This window comes from Podarcis vaucheri (genome assembly GCF_965113315.1).
Source record: "Podarcis vaucheri genome assembly, chromosome: 4".
NCBI lineage: Eukaryota > Metazoa > Chordata > Lepidosauria > Squamata > Lacertidae > Podarcis > Podarcis vaucheri.
The window spans coordinates 41,110,087-41,128,315 of NC_138762.1; the positions used below are offsets into that span (position 1 = coordinate 41,110,087).

Below are 18,229 nucleotides of genomic sequence, written 5' to 3' on the forward strand. Positions count from 1 at the left end.
GTGGCTCTTCAACAAGATCATTTATGTTAAAAGAGAGAGGGAGGGTGGGCACACATACATGACCACAACAATTCTATTCTGTCTAAGACTGTTCAGTATGACTATACACTTCCTCCAATATTCTTACCTTTCTGGCTTGGTGATGAAAAGTTGATGAAGAGATTAAAAAAGGTAAGGATATGTCCAGGCAGGTAAGAAAATATATGTGCTTTAATGTTGTTTAACCACCCTGCCAGTTTCACAAAAGCCAGTGTTGAAGGTTTTAGAAACACATAATTCTGCTGCTTTGGGCCTTTACAATCTTCTTTCCTTCTTTCTTTCTTTTCTCCAAGAAGCTCAAGGCTGCATACATGCTTTCAGGAATGGCTCGTCTAGTGGGACAGTACTGGGAAATAGCCTCCCAGCAGCAGTGCTGGGATGCATGCAGTGCTTCCCCCTATGCATCTGCATGGCACCAACCTTGCTGCCACCTTGCCTCTTCCAGGAAGCAACAGGGATGCTGCTGACGGGAGGCTATTGCTACAGCTCTACCCTGCAGGGCAAGCCACACTTGCATAGTTCTGTCCTCATGCTAAATGCCATCTGGTGAGATTTGGTTCAAAAATATGTATTCTGGAATCTAATCATGCTTAAGATTGGAATCCTATGCATATCTATTCAGCAGTAAATCCTAGGTAAGTGTGTATACAGTGGCAACCCATGTTTGTGGTTCGAGGACCCAACCCCGGTGAAGTGAAATGAAGACACAAGGACACGTGATATAAGGTTAATGGGCTAGGAAAAGGCCACAACTTTATTGGTTACAGCATTTGAAAAGGTATTGGCTTAGGCATTGGATCGAAACAAGTGGGTTCTTCACCAGTAGGTGGAGCCTGTCGATGCTGATCCGACTATAGGCTCACCCCTGCTGTCACCGAGGGTCGTGCCAAGGCCTCCCGCCAAGCAGGCATCGGACGGAATACACGACCCCCAGATTCCTTTAACGGAATACCCCTAAAAATTGAAGGCATTGGCGATGGCCACACCTAGCACTTCCACACAGCGCAACACATTATTCCAATGCCTAACCTACCCACCAATACCACAAAAGTTGTGATGATTGCTACGAGGTAGGCGAAAAAACCAATTAGCCTAGAGCCAAATGGAAAAACTCCTACCAGGCCCCCCAGCCAACCAGGGCGACCAACCTAAGGTCCATAGCAAGGCCGAAAAACCTGAGCCCTAACTAAAGGGAGTGGAGGGTGGGTGACTCGCGAGGGGCGAAGGAAGGAAGAATGAGGCCGGGGGAAGGCTGGCGCTGCAGCAAAATGCTGCTGAACACGCCCCCACCGTGGCCCCCGGTTGGATGGCCACCGAGGGGGCGTGAGCGCCAGCCAGGTGAGTGGGCAGCAGGGGGCCACGCCCCCTGCTAGCCGGAGCTCGAGCCCCGACCACAACCCCTCCCCTCCCCTTCGGGGAGGAGAGTCTCTATCAAAATGGAGAGAAAATGTCAGATCCAGAAAGATGCCCAAAGTAATAACAACAGTTTCTGTGGTTCTGTATATCATATTAGTGGCTGTTTTGTGACAGTCTTACAGAGATTTATTTATTCGGTTATTTAAAGCAAAATATGTATGCAGCCCCATAATGCATAGTTTCTGGATTGCTTTACAATAAAACAAAAAACAAATTAAATGCAAAATGCAACATAAAAGCATAAAATAGCTAAAAGTCGGCAACAGAGATTAAAATAAACTTAAAAGACCACCATCTAGACCTGGCAAGTGAAATTGGGGTTTATGTGTTTTCCAGTGGCATAAAGAATAATAAGACGTTGGTTTCCATATCATGTTCTTTTTCTGGCAGGAATCTCTGTGACATAAACAAGTAAACAGCATCAGGCAATGACATCAATTACATGAGGTTACTACAATAATTTAGTATTTGCCAGTGGGGTCCTGCTCCAAGTTTCCCCTCGAGGGAAATAAGGGCACCATTGCCTTTTCTAAGGTGGTCCTGGAGTTATGAAATGTGTTCCCCCAAGAAATCTTGATGTTTCTGATTTCTTTTCAGAAGCTAGAAGACTTTTTAGTTCTCTCAGGCATTTGGGAATTAGATTCCCTGATGGTTTTATGTATTCTTTCATTGTTGCTACATGCATTTTCAATTGCATTTATTTTGTTAAAAAAATATTTTTTGAAATTTGTGCAAACATTTGAAAATGTATTTGTTGTAAAACTGTCAAGAGACAGTGTAAATAAATAACAAGTTACTTACACCACTGTCAATTCTTCTTACAAGCTACACTCAAACTGGGTCCATTTCAGTTTTCAGGATGTTGAAACCATTCATAGAACGAGTTTTGCTCACAGTCATATCCTCCAATGATTTGTCTAATTTCCTTTCAAAGTCTTCAGAGTTGGTGGCTATCGTCATGTCTTGTGGTAGCAAATTCCATAGCATAAATGTGCATCCCATTATTGCTACTTTATACAACACTTTGTATTTGTAGGGAGGCAAGATTCCAATCCGATGGACATCTCCAGAAGCCATTGCTTACCGTAAATTCACATCAGCCAGTGACGCGTGGAGCTATGGGATTGTTCTTTGGGAGGTGATGTCCTATGGAGAAAGACCATACTGGGAGATGTCCAATCAGGATGTGAGTATACTGTGAGAGGAGGAAAAGCATAAGACAAGCTGGTGCCTATTTTTAATTTTGGAAAACCAAATGTTTGAAAATATTACTTTCTCTTGAAAAAATATGCGGCATTTCTGTATAAAAAAGAACTTTTGAACTTACAGGATAAAGGAAGGAGGATGCTTCAACTTACTCTGAGAATAATCGACAAGTGCTTTTACATTAGTTAGAATGTTATACATCTTTTATAGAACTTTATTAAATGTCTCGTGATCCCTTTTGGCTGTATCTCTGCTGAGCTTTTCTAGGAGTATACTGGGCCAATTAAACTGCCTAAGAAAGAGAGGAGGAAATTGTGTTTAAGATTTTAATGAGCAAATGCCTTCGGATGCAGTGAGCAGATAACATGAAGTGATAGTTTGATTTGTTTAGAAGTCTTTTACATAGAGGTTCATTTAGATAGCTTTGAATTTATTGCTGTCCAACTTCAGAAAGTTAAACAGATCTGCCATCCTTTTATGCTTCTTTGGAATATAGTATTTCCCAAAGCCGTTTTAAAAAACATACCATATTGTTCCTTTAATTTAGTCTAGATATGTTCCACATGACTCAATTAAAAGCTACCAATTCTGACCAGCTCTATATATGTTTTACAAATGGGAATAAATTTTTGTGCATAATATCTTACCCTAATGCTAAGCAAACATATAGTAACAGCAAACGAAATCAGGCACTTTTTAGCTAACAAATGGGGATATAATCGTGGAATACACACACCACAAACACACACACACAGAGAGAAAGAGAGAGAGAGGGAGAGGGAGAGGGAGAGAGTAGTGAACCCATGTTATTCATTGCTTTAAAATGACTCTTTATTGAACAGGTTTTCCAGTCTATTAATATAAATATATAACATTTTCCAGTCTATTGATTATTGTTAATAAACTAGTAGCCCGTGTCCCTTCTACCATGTTAATTCCATCCTATCTTCGCTTGCCAGCATTAGCCATGCAATAATATTTGCACCAATGTTGCCCTTGGTTAGCTTCAAAATAAGAGTCTGAAATGGCTATGTAAACCATGATTAAAGGCAATTACGGTTATTATTAACATTAATGTAAATGTAACACCTCACTGTGGCAGTTGTTAACTCCGAAAGGGGAGGGGAAGGGAATTTATTGTAGGTCAGGGAATGCTTTTAATTTCCTAGCTACAGTTTATAAAAAGACCAAGAAATGTTATGTTTGCAGTAGCCCCTAGTTATTCATATAACTATTGGCTGTTAGTTGTTCATATTGCCTGGATTAGTTAACCATATTGCTTAACTTGCTGGTTTAGAAATAAAGAATTGCTGCCCTGACAATGGAAATTAGAAAATGGAAGCTAATTTCATCATTTGTTCTTCCTGAAATGTCAAGTAGGAAGCAGTTGTTTCTGATCTGCCACAGGGCGTTTGTTAAGCTGCCTGCTGCTTTTCAGTCATTTTCCTAAAATGATTATAGAAAGTCAAAATCTGGTTGATTTCTCACATGCAAACCACACAGCCACAACCTCTCAAGCCAAACCCCAACGTGGCTGGAAATATGCTTGTTAGGACAATCATGGGTAATCTAGCTTTATTGCTACTCCACATCCTTGTTAGCCCCTTAACCCATCTGTCAACAGTAATCTAACTCTATCTGCCGTGCGATGCAGAAATATGGAAATGTCAGTAAAGTTGGATATTTCTGCAATTATGTGGCGTTAGCAACTGCCTGTGCAACTTTAAGTGTGTATTTGAATATCGCTTGCTTGTAGAGGCAAGGAGCACTCCCATTAAAAGGAGAAGGGATAACTAGCTGTGCTAAGCTACTAGCTGCTGATGTAGCCTTGATAGATGAATACTGCCCTCTTTCTGTGAAACAATTAATATATAGATATATTTATATATGCTTATGTTCTCTCCCTATATAGAATTCTGTACCTATGAAATAGTCCCAGAGTTTGCATGCTTGTGTCTTTGTGTTAGTGAATATTATGTAAAACATCCTAGCTGATAATTAGATCTTAAAATGTAAGGCCTCTTTATTGGAGGGAGGGCTGTAGCTCAGAAAGAGAGTGCATGATTTGGATGCAGAATGTCCCAAATTCAGTCATTGGCATCTCCAGATAGGGCTGGAAAGACTCCTGCCTGAAACTCATAGGAATTTCTGCCAGTGCTTGAAGGCAGTACTGAGTACCAATAATCAGGTGCACTCTGAGGCAGCTTCCCATGTTCCTATGATCTCAAACAGCAATTCCTAAAAGGCTGTTGAGGAGGAGGGGGGGATGAGTGGGTAGCGATCTTCCAGATGTTTTCTCTTTGGACCAATTAAGCTTGTATTGTAGGAAATGTATTAAGTTGACTTGCATTTGGTCTAATCAAAGCTGAGCACTGGACAAGACCAAATAGCACTTTCTTCAAAGAGCTACACATTATCCTCTGCTTCCTCTGTCACTTTTCCCTATCTCCGTTTTGTCAAGTGGCTTCTTTTGCAAATAAAGAGGAAGAAGGACACGTCGGAACAATTGGAGAATGGATAGATTGGTTTTAAATACCGTCCGTGACAATGTAATGGAGATCCCTTGCAGAACCAAAGGGGGAAGCATTTCCTGATAATGTCTGCAATCTTTTTCTCCTTGTGCAGGTAATTAAAGCCGTGGAAGAAGGGTACCGCTTGCCACCACCCATGGACTGCCCAGCTGCCTTGTATCAGTTGATGCTGGACTGTTGGCAAAAAGACAGAAACAACAGACCGAAGTTTGAGCAGATTGTCAGCATCCTGGACAAGCTGATCCGTAATCCCAGCAGTCTAAAAATAATCACCAATGCAGCTGCAAGGTGACACAATACCTTCTACATCTTGCACACTGAGCATGAATGTGTTTGCTTTCTCTACCTCCAGTAATTACAATATGTTTGCTTTGTCCACTACCTACTTCCATGTTTACAGCTATTTCTTATTAGTAGTGTAGTTTAAGTTGGGGGCTGGGGTGGGAGGAAGCATGGCTGCTATTTATTTATCTTCTAGTAGGCAAACAGCATCCCTGACTGTTTGTTGTTGTCCAAAACCCAGTTTGCAAAGGAGGCAAAGGAACATCTAGTTTCAAAGTTCCTGCTGGTTGTGAATTCACAAGACCAGTTCAACAGAAAGCTGTAGGTGTGCAGCACCACAGGAATACTGTGATGAAAGCACGCAGACATTATCAGGACAGAGCATTTTCTGCAACTGCACGGTCAGGTTGAACAGATGCAGAAACTGTGAGAGAAGAAGAAGAAGAAGAGTTTGGATTTGATATCCCGCCTTTCACTCCCCTTCAGGAGTCTCAAAGCGGCTAACAATCTCCTTTCCCTTCCTCCCCCACAACAAACACTCTGTGAGGTGAGTGGGGCTGAGAGACTTCACAGAAGTGTGACTGGCCCAAGGTCACCCAGCAGCTGCATGTGGAGGAGCTGAGACGCGAACCCGGTTACCCAGATTACGTGACTACCGCTCTTAACCACTACACCACACTGGCACACTACATCACCCTTGCAATCTCAACTTGTGCTCTTTTTCAAAAATGCAGTTTTAGGCCTGAAGAAAATATGTCAGCCATTTCTAGTGAAATTTCAGAAACTATGCCATGCAGATGATGGTAGTGGAGGCAACCATCGTTCCCACTGATTTAGAGACAACTGCATAGCTCTTTGCCCCTATCTAGGTGCAGAATAAATTACATCAAACTTTTTAAAATAACTCATATGAAAGCAAACCAAAGGGATTCCAGAGGAGGGCAGCAAGAATCACAGTGGTCAGGTTAAAGACCTACAAACAAACAAAAAGGTGTTCAAGCAGCAGAATAAAACTTGTAATTGGAAGGGAGGGAAGGGAAGAGAGAGCTGAGATTTGATTCCCTCAGGTCAGGAAGTTCCATATCTTGGCTCAACATTAAACAATACTTTCTCCTACTAGTTCTATGTTCATCAATTATGAAATCATTTTATGCTCTTCTTTCTTACTAGGCTGATTGGCACTTTTGTAATCAGTGTTTTTCAGGTACATGCAGACTTTGTGTTTTGGAATACAGTGTGAAAAGGCACAATATTTGAAGTTTAGTTACAGTTTAGTTTGTGATTGTGCCAGAGCACTTGCACAATCTAATCATAACTTCTTTGATTTGTCTCTGCGGTTCTGTCTGGGTGTCTGAACATTGTTAACTTTTTCTCCACTCAGATTTAATCTGTATAACATATAGATGTGTGTGTGTGTGTGTGTGTTTTAGGGCAAGTTGAGTTTTGATCACTTCCATTATTTTTCCTAGTTCAGATTATTATTTCTTATCTTCATGTGCACTGCTTTACAGTTGTGAATATTGGTCTCAGTTATGCACAGTAGCGGCTGATAGGGTGGCATGGATGGAGCTGCGTTGCTGTCCTGGCTTCCCAACACAATGGGTCTCTGTTGTGTTAAACTCCATGTTCAACCAAGCATCAAAATGCCAGGAAATAGCAGCTCCTTGGGACTACCGTATTTAGGCAATACGGATACTGTGTGGTATCCTATGTTGCAGTTAATTCAGGCTTTATTGCCACTTTGGAGCTGGATGGCTGTGGATATGAATCCCAGATTTGCCTGTTCACTGCCATAGCCACATGGAGTGTGTGTAATTGAAGTTATAATGCAAATAACTGGATTAAAACCCAAGTTTTTAATGTAAGCTCCTCCAAAACTAGACGCTATAGAACTCTATAGAACTTGAGTTGGAAAAGCAAAAACACCCTGCCCACAGGTTTCCAATATTATTGTCAGGGGTTCAGGAGCAGAGGCGAGGGCAAGGGAGGAAACAGAGAGCGAGGGGGAGGAGGCAGAAGAAAGGATGAGTGATGACGACGACCCGAGATCTCCGAGTCTTTCCAGTGAATCAGAAGATTCACAAAAAGGAGCACCAGTGGCCAGGGCAAGGGGGGAGACTAGGGGGACACCCCAGGAAGAAAGAGCCAGAGGGGACTCAGAGGGGAGCAGTTGGAGATCGGGACCAACGTCACCGCCAGAGAGTAGGAAAGAGGAAGAGCGCCAGGGAGCAAGCGCTGGCAGCTCGCAACAGGAGGGAGGGCATGAGTCAGGAGTGGCCACACCTTCATCGGGGAGCGAAGTGACGGTTAGACGGAAAGTGGAAGGTTGGGCGCGCGCGCCAAGTTCAAATGCACAGGAAGGTGGCGCAGTAGGCAGCCCGGAAAGGGAGCCAGGTCCTAAAGCCCTGCGCAAGGAGACAGGAGAGTCAGGGGGGTCAGCGTCAGAAGAATCCTGGAAGGAAGAGACCCAGGGGGGCAGAGGGACCCAGAGGAGAACTGTCAGGCGGAAAAGGTGGAGCAGGGCTAGGATATTAAGTTGGTGCGCAAGGGGCGGAGACTCAGACGGAGCTTCGCCGATCTAAGCATAAGACGTAGGGTTGCACGCAGCAGCTTGAGAATGGAGACTGTAACTCAATAAAGACTTTTATTTAACGATCGCTGGCTAGCGTGATCCTCTGTGAGCTAGGATCTGGAAGTAACCCTGACAATTATAATCATAGTAAATGAAAAGCATTCAGTGTTGTTGACATTTACAACAATTTGGGGGGCATTCATTATCTGAAGGGGCGCTTTGGGCATCTTTTGGTGAGCAGTCCATAAATGGTTGTCCTTAGGCGAAGGTGATGCCTTTGATGTCTGATTCGCAAGTCTAGGTCTTTTTAGCTTAAAGACCAAATGCAGTAGCTATCTGATTATTACTGAACTGAGCAAACATGATATAAAGAAATATCAGGGGAAGCAAATGTGCCGTAGAGGTAGGTCAATTTTATTTAAAGAACATAGTCATATTTTTTTACCTGAATGACACTTTAAAGCAGCATAAGTGACTGTAAAGGCAAAGTTGTACTCCTTCTGGTACTGAGATAATTAAAGTCAACAACATGTCTCCATGCCTCCTCAGTGTGGGATTTATTTTCTTGTCTCCTGTTGGAAGGTGGATATACCTGTGCTTTCCATCTGGCAGCAAATATATATGAGTGTGTGTGTGTGTGTGTGTGTGTGTGTGTGTGTGAATGAAAAAATCAAACACACTTGTGCTTTTGTTGACCTTAAAATTAGTCTAGGATTCTGGTCCTTGGGGTCATTTATAAGCCATCAAAGTCATATATCAGCTCACATAAATGTTCAGCAGGCTTTTACATAAGCAAGAATGCAAGGTATTAAGAACTGCTCGTTTGAAATAGATGCTCTCCCAGTCTTGAGACACTCGAGTGCAGCAGAGGAGAGCTAGCTAAGAAGACAAGTAAAAATAGATGTGGAAACTTAGAGGGTAGAGTATGCAACATTTCTCTTAGTAACACACTGCTGCCTCTCAAATAGGAGTGCTTGATGGTAGTGGTTACAAATTGAGTTATATCTTTCCCCACTGGACAGCTGGCACACTCAGAACAGCAATTTGTATCAGTAGGAGGTAGAGCTCCATTGCTATTTATATGTTTATTTCGAGACATGATGCGTTGCGACAGAAAATTCTTTGCAATGTGGCAACATCCATCTCAATGACAGCAAACCATGGCTTTCCAGGCTTGCATGCAAAAGAACAAGGTTAATTCCAGCTGTTAACATAATAGGTCAGTCCATAAAAGCCGACTGCAAGAGGCCATTGGTGGAAAATATACTCTGGAATCTCACTGCTGAGTGGGTTGCTGTCCTTTTATTTATGACAGCCATATGCCAGGACATGCAGCCTTCCAACCATGCTCCATGCCAGAATGAATAGCACCAAAGATTTCCCTCCCGCTTTGCCAGTACACAGAGAACAGTTTTGAAATGTTGCTAGTGGGAGTGGGAAGCGGCAGAAATGAAAGAGGCGGGGGGAGTTGTGTTTCAATTCCCCTGAGCAGACATGTAATTTCCATGATTTCTTTTTAATGATTGCAGTCTGACGCTAGTAGGACCTGATTTATGAAAAGCTGTGAAAGATCAGGTGGAACCCTGCAGGACGTCATTTACAGCTGCACGGATTGTAGCCCATCTAATTTGTCTAGTAAAAGTGTGAGCTTATGGTGCACATCACCCAGCCCATAAATTTCATGTTTAGACCTGCTGTCTAGGGGGCTGGGTCAAAGGGAGGGGGCTGGAAGCCCATGGATGCAGATGCTCCGAAAGCCCGGCACTCCCTCGATGCACATGAGGAGACATCACAGACTCTTCACAGCGAGAGACAAATTCCTGCTCATTGATAAACTGTCCAGATGTCCTCTCCAAGGAGGAAAGGAGCTTTTTTTGTGGGGAGGGAGGGGAGTGCCCTCCCCACTTAGAATCCTGCGAGAAAAATGATACTTTACAATGCTAGTTATTCTGTGGTTACTTGAAATTAGTTCATATTTTTGTCTTCGTTACACCTTGGTCCCTACAACAGACATAAAAGCTGCACTGGGATTGTCCAATTTGTAATCCCGCTGCTCTGCTTTTTCTCATGTTGTTTAACATTCCACATGCACACAAAAAGGGAGCAGTGACGCCAGTTCTCCCCCTTTACTAGAATGAAGCAGCATGTTAGATTGACCAGAGAGAAAAAGCAACTTCTCCATACTTCATATATACTTTAATAAATGCCTTGGGATCCTAGTAGCTATACAGAGAAAGCTATAAATAAAAAATGTGGACTTCATGAGACAAACAGAAGTTAGCTAGCTGTATCCAGTATAGTTAATTGCATTTCCTTTGGATTTGTTTCTGAAATGGACATTTAGGGGAAATGGCTGAGCATCAAAGAAATCATACATACATATTAACAAGAACTGTATGCGTAGCAAGAGCAGGCAATTGATGCATCAGATAGCCTCTTTTTAATAGTCACGTTAAGCAACTCAGCTCCTTTATACAAATGAGCAATATCAGTCCTTTGCCACAAGGGGTGTTGCGTTGCTGATAATAATCTGTCCAGCTGAAATGTGTTGACTAGTTTTGGAGATGGAGGGAAAGAGAGAAGGTTCATATACTAAGAAGCTACAACAACTCTTTTGCGTATTGTTGAGTTTTGTTTTAGTGTTCTTTAATAAAAATCCATTTGGAGCAGAGACTAGGACTTTGGCCAACAACTAAGAGCATTGTCCTCATTCTGCGATAGACAGGGAGATAATAGGACAGCTGGTGGAGAAAAAAATCACGCTGTTGTGCCTGCTGGGCTGGTGAGAGAGTGTTTTTGGTCAGTGGGCACCCAGATTTTTGTTCTTTTATCTCTTATAACCGTATTGGGCAGGTGGGGGTGATGTTCATCTCCCAGGTTTCTTCATAGCTGATAAATCAGACATTATCTTATTAGATAACATGAGGTGGTAGAAGAGGAAATATTAAGTGCCTTTTTGTTTGTTTGTTTGTTTGTTTGTTTGTTTCTCGAAAAATAAATCATTTGTCTCTGGTGTATCAAATTACATGGACAAACTGACACAGATAATTCCAACTTCCCATGCACCAAAAAAGGAAATTGTTTTTATTGCACGTACTCTAATTGTAGAAAGATGATTGAGAAGATCACATTTAAGCATGGCACATGTTGACTGACTGGCAGGGAAAATAGTAGCTTATTCCTCAAAGAAAAAATCCACTGAGTTATATTTTTATATGTAATATCAGCAACCAAAATAAAAGTGGGAAGGAATATCCAAATAGGTCAATTGTAGAAAACTATTTGTGATGGTTTACTTATTTGTTTTGCTGAGTCTCCACTATGTATTCCAAAGCCACAGGATAATTTAGCATATAGTTTGCTCATCACCTTAGGGATGCAATATCATGGAAACTTAAGCTTTTTATGAAGCAAACAAGCTTTCTATGTCTGTCTCTACAGGCTCTAAAATGCAAAGATCTCTCAGGTTTCTTTTGATACTCCAGAACTGAAAACTGATGTAGAAAATTTTAGGGAAGCATTTGGTGATTTCATTGCATTTGCTGCCTGTAATATTTTGCGCTGCCAATTCTGAACAAAGCCATCTAGAGATTTTCAGTCGTGCTGCAAGCTCCAGATGGTCACATCCTCCTATTTAAGCCACCAGTTCACACTGCATCAGTTGGTTTAATCTGAGATTAAGAGCGTTTATCACTGTATTGGCTTGGCTCTTATTTGAGGTATGTTTGTCAAGTTACACATACCTGAGCTAAATCAAGATGAGCTTCATGAAAGCTTCAATTCAAAAGAAGTGCCCTGACAATGCAATCATGAGCTTAAGACACAAGCTGAACAGCTGGTTCACTTAGCCACTGTGATTTCTCTGTTTTTCCCTAAAGCAATAGATTTCTGCAGGCATTAAATTCTGCACGCAACTTGCACCTCATCTGAAAGATTCTGCTGGGACTTGTTTTAAGTCCAGATACATAGGGAATCACAGTGTATTTCTGTTCTCTCACCACCATCACATTCATTTTATTCCAGGCCATCAAATCTCCTTCTGGACCAAAGCAATGTTGAAATCTCAGCCTTCCGTTCAACAGGGGACTGGCTCAATGGCATTCGGATAGGACAATGCAAGGACATTTTCACAGGAGTAGAATACAGCTCGTGTGATACGATAGCCAAGATTTCCTCAGAGTAAGAGTCCATCTTAAAACTGTTTCTTTGGTTGCTTTTGCATTTTGCATGCCACTTCCCAAATTATGAGATTTCAATCTTGTGGGCAGTTCAGCATCTATGTTTCAGTGAAATTAATGCAACATATGAGCCCAGCACGCAGCCCAGAACACATGCTCCTTTAAAGTCAACTCAGGCTGCAGCCTTAACTGGGTGCAAGTCCCATTGAATTCAGTGATACTTACCTCTGAGTAGACATGGATAGGATTGCACTTCAAGAACACCTTCTGAAATATACCACCCATGTGTTCAGTTACATATATGTCAATTCGAACAAGAGAGTGTTCTTCATAGAATCATAGAGTTGGAAGGAAACATGAGGGTCATCTTTGCAATGCAGAGGTCTTTCACCCAATGTGGGGCTCAAACCCATGACCCTGAGATTAAGAGCCCCATGCTCCACCAACCAAGCTGCCCCACATTTGTTCTACTTCTTTGAAAGGCTGTTGTAAAATCATAAATGGAAGATCTTCTTTTGAAAGCAACATGTGACTTTTTTGCTCCATCTGAGTGGTGGCTGGGATTAGTTTAGAATTAGATGTGTCAATTTTTGATATAGGTCAATGGTTCAGCAAAATGAAATTTTTAGCTTCCATATTTTTGAAATGGAGCAGACGTTCTGATTTCTCAGGAAAATAAGGTGTTCTTTGTCCAGTGTCAGTTATGCTGATGTGGTGGGGCAGGAAAAAAGAAGGCGAGGGAAATTGTTTTTGGCATTCTGAAGATTTAACAGAGCCCAAAGATCTCAAGGAGATATACACAACTTTTCCTCTCTGTTTTATCTTACATCCTATGACCCAATATCACTCAACCCATATACTGAATGTGGATTCGAACTGAGGTCTTTCTGGTCATAATAAATTCTCTCACCATGGCACCGTACTGCCCCTCAGGATAGATAAAATACTCAACCACCTGTCATTCCCCGTTTGTGAGCCAGGATCATTGGGATTTATTTATTTTTAAAGCACTCTACCACTTCCAATTCTGTTCACAGAAATCCTTCAAGCCCTAAAACTCAGACTCTTTGAATGAACCTTTTCCAACTTACCTAGGACCCTGGATGCCATTGGTTACCATATGTGGAAATTCTATGAAGAAGCTATGTATGACAGTAGCCACTGGCATCCAAGATAGTGGTCCTCCATCAGTGGCATAGCATGGGTTGCTGGTGCTCGGGGCGAGGCAAGTGTTGCGCTCCCCTGGTGGACTGGGCAGTTGCTGGTGGTGGTTGTGGTGGCCGTGCACCTTCTCAACTTAGCAGCTCTGCTGCCTCCCAGCTCAGCCATCCCTGGTGTGGGATTCATGGGCATTGTGCCTGGTTGTGCCCCTCTCATAATTTTGTGCCCAAGGCCACCGCCCCTCTGCCCTCCTCCCTCCCCCACTACACAACTGCTCCCTGTCTCCCACACACTTTTGTTTAAATCATCCAAAATCTGCAAGCTGATGTACAGGTGCAACAATTTTTCTCAGCCCCTGAGAATGTGTTTGTGTTGCTTCCTTAGGAGAGCTATTTTCTTAGATATCAGAAACACACTCTGCTGCCTTTGGCCCATCTGGAAACATTCAGGCCAGCTACCACTGTTTAGCAACATGCAAAGGAAGTTTCCTCATCGGCCTAACATTGTGGATTCTTTTGATGTGCGAAACACTTTCCAACTTCTCTGGAACTCATCAGGTGTGTTTTGTTTTTTTCAGCGACATGAAGAAGGTCGGTGTGACGATTGTGGGGCCACAGAAAAAGCTCATTAGCAGTATTAAATCTCTAGAAATGCATACGAAGAATGGCCCTGTTCCAGTGTAGGCTACTGAAACGTTGGCACTCGAGACACAACAAGAGGAAGCAAGAAGTTGCTGCAAAGGTCATGGTGATGAGTGAAAAAGTGCAAGACTGAAAAGGCACTCTTGTAGCATTGTTGGAAGCATGACATTTTGGGCCCGTTTCAAGCCCACTAAGAGACTCATAAGTTGAGTTAAATTGCCTTAAAATAGGAATGAAAAACTTTTCTCTCTCTCTTATTCTTGAAGGGAGGGAGCGCCTTTCCCACCTTGTAATAATGGACTGCTCAAACATATACTGCATTTGAAAGAAAATGTTGGTTTCTTTGTTTTATTAAATCCTTCCATGTAACTTTGAGCCATTTCAATGCTGATGGACTGAATACCAAGAAAGGCAAACAACTAAACGGTGGATGTTATGCTAGGTCTTGACCAATTGTCAGCAGAAAGCAAGAGGGGGAAATACCCTTGCAGTATTTTTTTTATATGCAGAAAGGATAGGTGACTAGTATTTTATTTCTTTAAAATAATTGTAATGCTCTTTTGGGGATAATACCTCAGCTCTGTCTGGCCATATCTGCAAGGATATTCCTGCAACATTCTGTTTCGACTGTGGAAGGAAAACATGAATAATGTTGGGTATAAAATGAGGCAATAGTTCGTGAATAATATTTGCTGTTGGGGCTGGTTTTAATGCATGTGTTCTTATAAAAAAAAAGTCTTAATTTTTCTTTTAAAAGGCATATTTATTTCCCTTTAAATGTTTTCTTATTGTTTATATTTATATATGTTTTGACTGGGTTTAATTACTACCAAGTGCCAAATCCTCCCAGACTTTGGCTGCAGCCCCAGACATTGGGAAGAAATTTCAGTACAAGTAGTGGGACATTACTTTTAAGAAAATAGGTCCCAATCTAGAGGATCTGATGTAAGTGAAGAAAGAGGCCTACATGCCCACAAGTGAGTAAATTTTCATGCACCATGTTCTGGGTAGTATAATCCAATGAACCACACAATCATTTTTCTCAAAGGAAAACAGCCATAGTGAGCTGTTCATTATTTTCTTGACAACTTAACTCAGAGTTGCATAATTGCATGTACTTAAATGTTTGCAGTGTGCACAAAGTGTTGAATTGTGCCAGATATTTTTTTTAAAAAACAACAACACCCACGGTATACGATGCATTACTTGGTGATAAAAATATTTGCTTATAATACTCTGGGGTCCAAATAGGAAAAGATGAAATCCCTTTTCTTAGTTCTTATATTAGGGAAGTAAGCTAGCATTGTTGGCATCCACTTAAGAGTAAATGATTACAGCATGTTTCTAAGGCTGCAGTCTTAAACACACTTACAAAGATGTGCTTGTAAGTTATACTATGTGAACAACGTGTATGGGATGATATCCAAATCAACACGTATCCTGTTTGTATTTTCTTTTGGCTACATTTGCCCTCACCACAGTACACAGCAGCTTTTAAGATGGATTCGAGTCATACAGTGGCCTGTTTGCAAGACATGTGAAGTCAAAACATAGCTTGGCATGAATGAACAGGTCCTCAGAGTGGAGATTGCAGCTACTGCCCTCCTCCCTAGTGCTGTTGCGCTGCTACGAGCTAAGCCATGGTTTGGCTTAGCTCACCATCCGAATCTAGCCTCATGGTTTGTCACACTCCAGGCAAACGGTGAGCTGCAACCATGGTTTGCTCTTGGGTTTTACAGCTCATGGTTATCTAGAGGAGACATACCATGAGACCAGGTTCAGACAGTATGCTAAGCCAAACCATGGTTTAGCTCACAGCATGCAGCAGCAGGATGACCAGGAAAGGAACACAGCGGCCACAGTCTTTTCTCAAGAACCCTCGTATTTGCGTTAAGCCATGGTCTGGTTTTGCATTATGTGCAAACATGCCCAGTAGGTGATCCGTTTTGTAAAAAGCATAAAATGACACTTCAAAATGCTGACACTCTGACTATACACAGAGCGCTGGTGTACTTTCCTTGCACACCTTTGTAACTTGCATGCCCTTCAAATATGATGCCATGCTTTTTAAAATTCTCTGATCATAGCAGGATCTGGAAGTGTACAATGCACCATCCTAAGCCCGTGTTCTGCAAGGATTCAGATCTGATTAATAATATCAAATAATCACCTCCCTTCTCTTTAGATTTGATCTCCAGCCATAAATACACCATTCCTGCTAGCAGGAAGTTTTTGTATTGTTTTTAAAGCAAAACAATTCTACTGATGTTCTTGGAAGTACTATCTAGAACAAATTGTCCCCGAGGCAATTTTAAATGGCTGTGAAAGAAAGAAAAAATGTGTATTAGCAGGTTTTCAAACTACATTTTAGTCTTACCTATCCTTAATTATCTTTCAATGTCTAGTAATACCACGGGACATAATTATGTGTGTGCTCAGTACTGAAGACTGATTTCATTGTTTGTTCAGGAGGAAATTCCTTTTTTGCAGAGGGTTTTAAAAGAACTTTTTGTCTTCTCTTTCTTACAATTTTTTGTACTGTTCGGTGGCCTCCGATAGCCCCCATTCCCCTTCTCCCCCTGTACATATGTAAACATAGCAGTGTACAATTCTTAACTGTGGAGTAGAGGAAATAGAAATTTTGTGGCCATCTTCCTGTACAGGACCTGCCTTTGATTATTATTTACATCAAACAAGCATTGCAAAGTCTTCACTAAGAATATGTACCATATTATTGTTTTTGTATCTTAAAAATATTGTTTTTACATATATTATTTATTTCTGTTAACATATAACATAGGGTTTTTTTTGTTTTGTTTTGCTGTACTTTAGACTCCAATAAGCAATGTATAGATGTGATTTGAACTGGCAAATCCACATTTGCTTTTTAACCTTTATTTCAAAGCATTACTTACTCATTTAGTTAATTACGTTGTGCAATTGTAGATGGCCTGTTACTAATGTAAAATGATTTGTAGTGGAAACATTTATATTTTTATAATAAACATAATGAAAGTATTTTTTACATATTGGAATACACAGGTGATTGTTTTCAAGCCAAGGAAACTGATTGTTGGGCAATCATTTTGTATTAAATCTCCAAAAGTATCTGGAGCAAACTTCTCAAGTTTAGGATACAGCTTCATCAGGCTAGCTGGTCATGTTAAAAAACAGCCCTACCACAATCCAGCAAGGGGGCGTGTCTATGCAGAAGTAGACTTCCATTCCACATGCCAAGCAGTGATGACAGCAGTATTTGTGCAGTGTCTCATAGCACCTATTCTGTATGATCTTCACCTGCTGCCTACATCCCACTGGGCCCAATAATTCTTCTCAACCCTAAATGGCTTGAGCCCCAAATACATGATGTAGCACCACTCCCCATATTAGCCAACACAGGCCCTAAGATCAGCAGATGACATCCTTCCAATTGTTCCACTGGTGGGGGTGGTTGCGTGTCAAGGCCCCCAAGCCAGCCCCCCAGAAGAAATAAATTCACACAGACACAGATTATGGTTTAAGGTTAATGGGCAAAAATTAGGCCACAACTTTATTGATTACAGCAAATGTGAGCGGTATTGGCTTAGGCATCAGCAATAAACTCTAACTGACTCCTGCCCACCTTGCAGGGAGTCAGGAAGGGTAAACCACCAATGAGGAAGCCACATCGGGGGAACCCGCCTGCAGCTCTCCTTGGTGTTCCCAGAGGCCTGGCATGGCCTTAGCCCCTCAAGCGGACTTCGGACAGAATCAAGGCCAACCTCCCCTCCCTCACAAATCAATGAGCCAATGCCTAAACTCCAAACCTTACAAAGTTGTGACAAACCAAAGTCCAAAGCAAGGCCAGAGGGCACCTAAAACAAAAGGGAGGGATGGCAGGTGTTTGGCAGCATGAAGCAGGTGCTCAGCACACATCGCGCTGCCGCATTTATACCCCCCACTATCACCCCACTCATTTGCGATTGGCCAAAAGAGGCCTGGGGTGGTCGTGGTGCCACCCTGGCGTAAAAGGCATCACTCCCCCATGCCAGGGAGGGGGGAACTGTGTTGTGGGCCCAACCATCCTTTAGAATAATCCAATCTCACGATCAGGGTGGCCCAGGTGGGATAGAGCCATCTCTGTAATGATACCCTGACTATGTAGTTATACCTCCTGGTGCCACAAATGGCTACTACATTACTGGGCTTTGAGTGCCAGGTTGA

General features: G+C 42.0%; 1 protein-coding gene across 5 annotated transcripts in view; it reads left to right on the top strand.

The window, feature by feature from the left end:
* Positions 1 to 17,051, top strand: part of EPHA3 (EPH receptor A3) — a 217,515-nt gene extending 200,464 nt beyond the window's left edge. For all 5 annotated transcript variants that reach the window (XM_082219719.1, XM_082219720.1, XM_082219721.1 and 2 more), the window contains 4 exons: positions 2,492 to 2,641; positions 5,287 to 5,480; positions 12,070 to 12,225; positions 13,963 to 17,051. In XM_082219719.1, the coding sequence (XP_082075845.1) occupies positions 2,492 to 2,641; positions 5,287 to 5,480; positions 12,070 to 12,225; positions 13,963 to 14,068 (606 nt within the window). In that variant the 3' untranslated portion in view covers positions 14,069 to 17,051. The remainder of the gene's footprint in view (positions 1 to 2,491; positions 2,642 to 5,286; positions 5,481 to 12,069; positions 12,226 to 13,962) is intronic.
* The last annotated feature ends 1,178 nt before the right edge of the window (positions 17,052 to 18,229 follow it).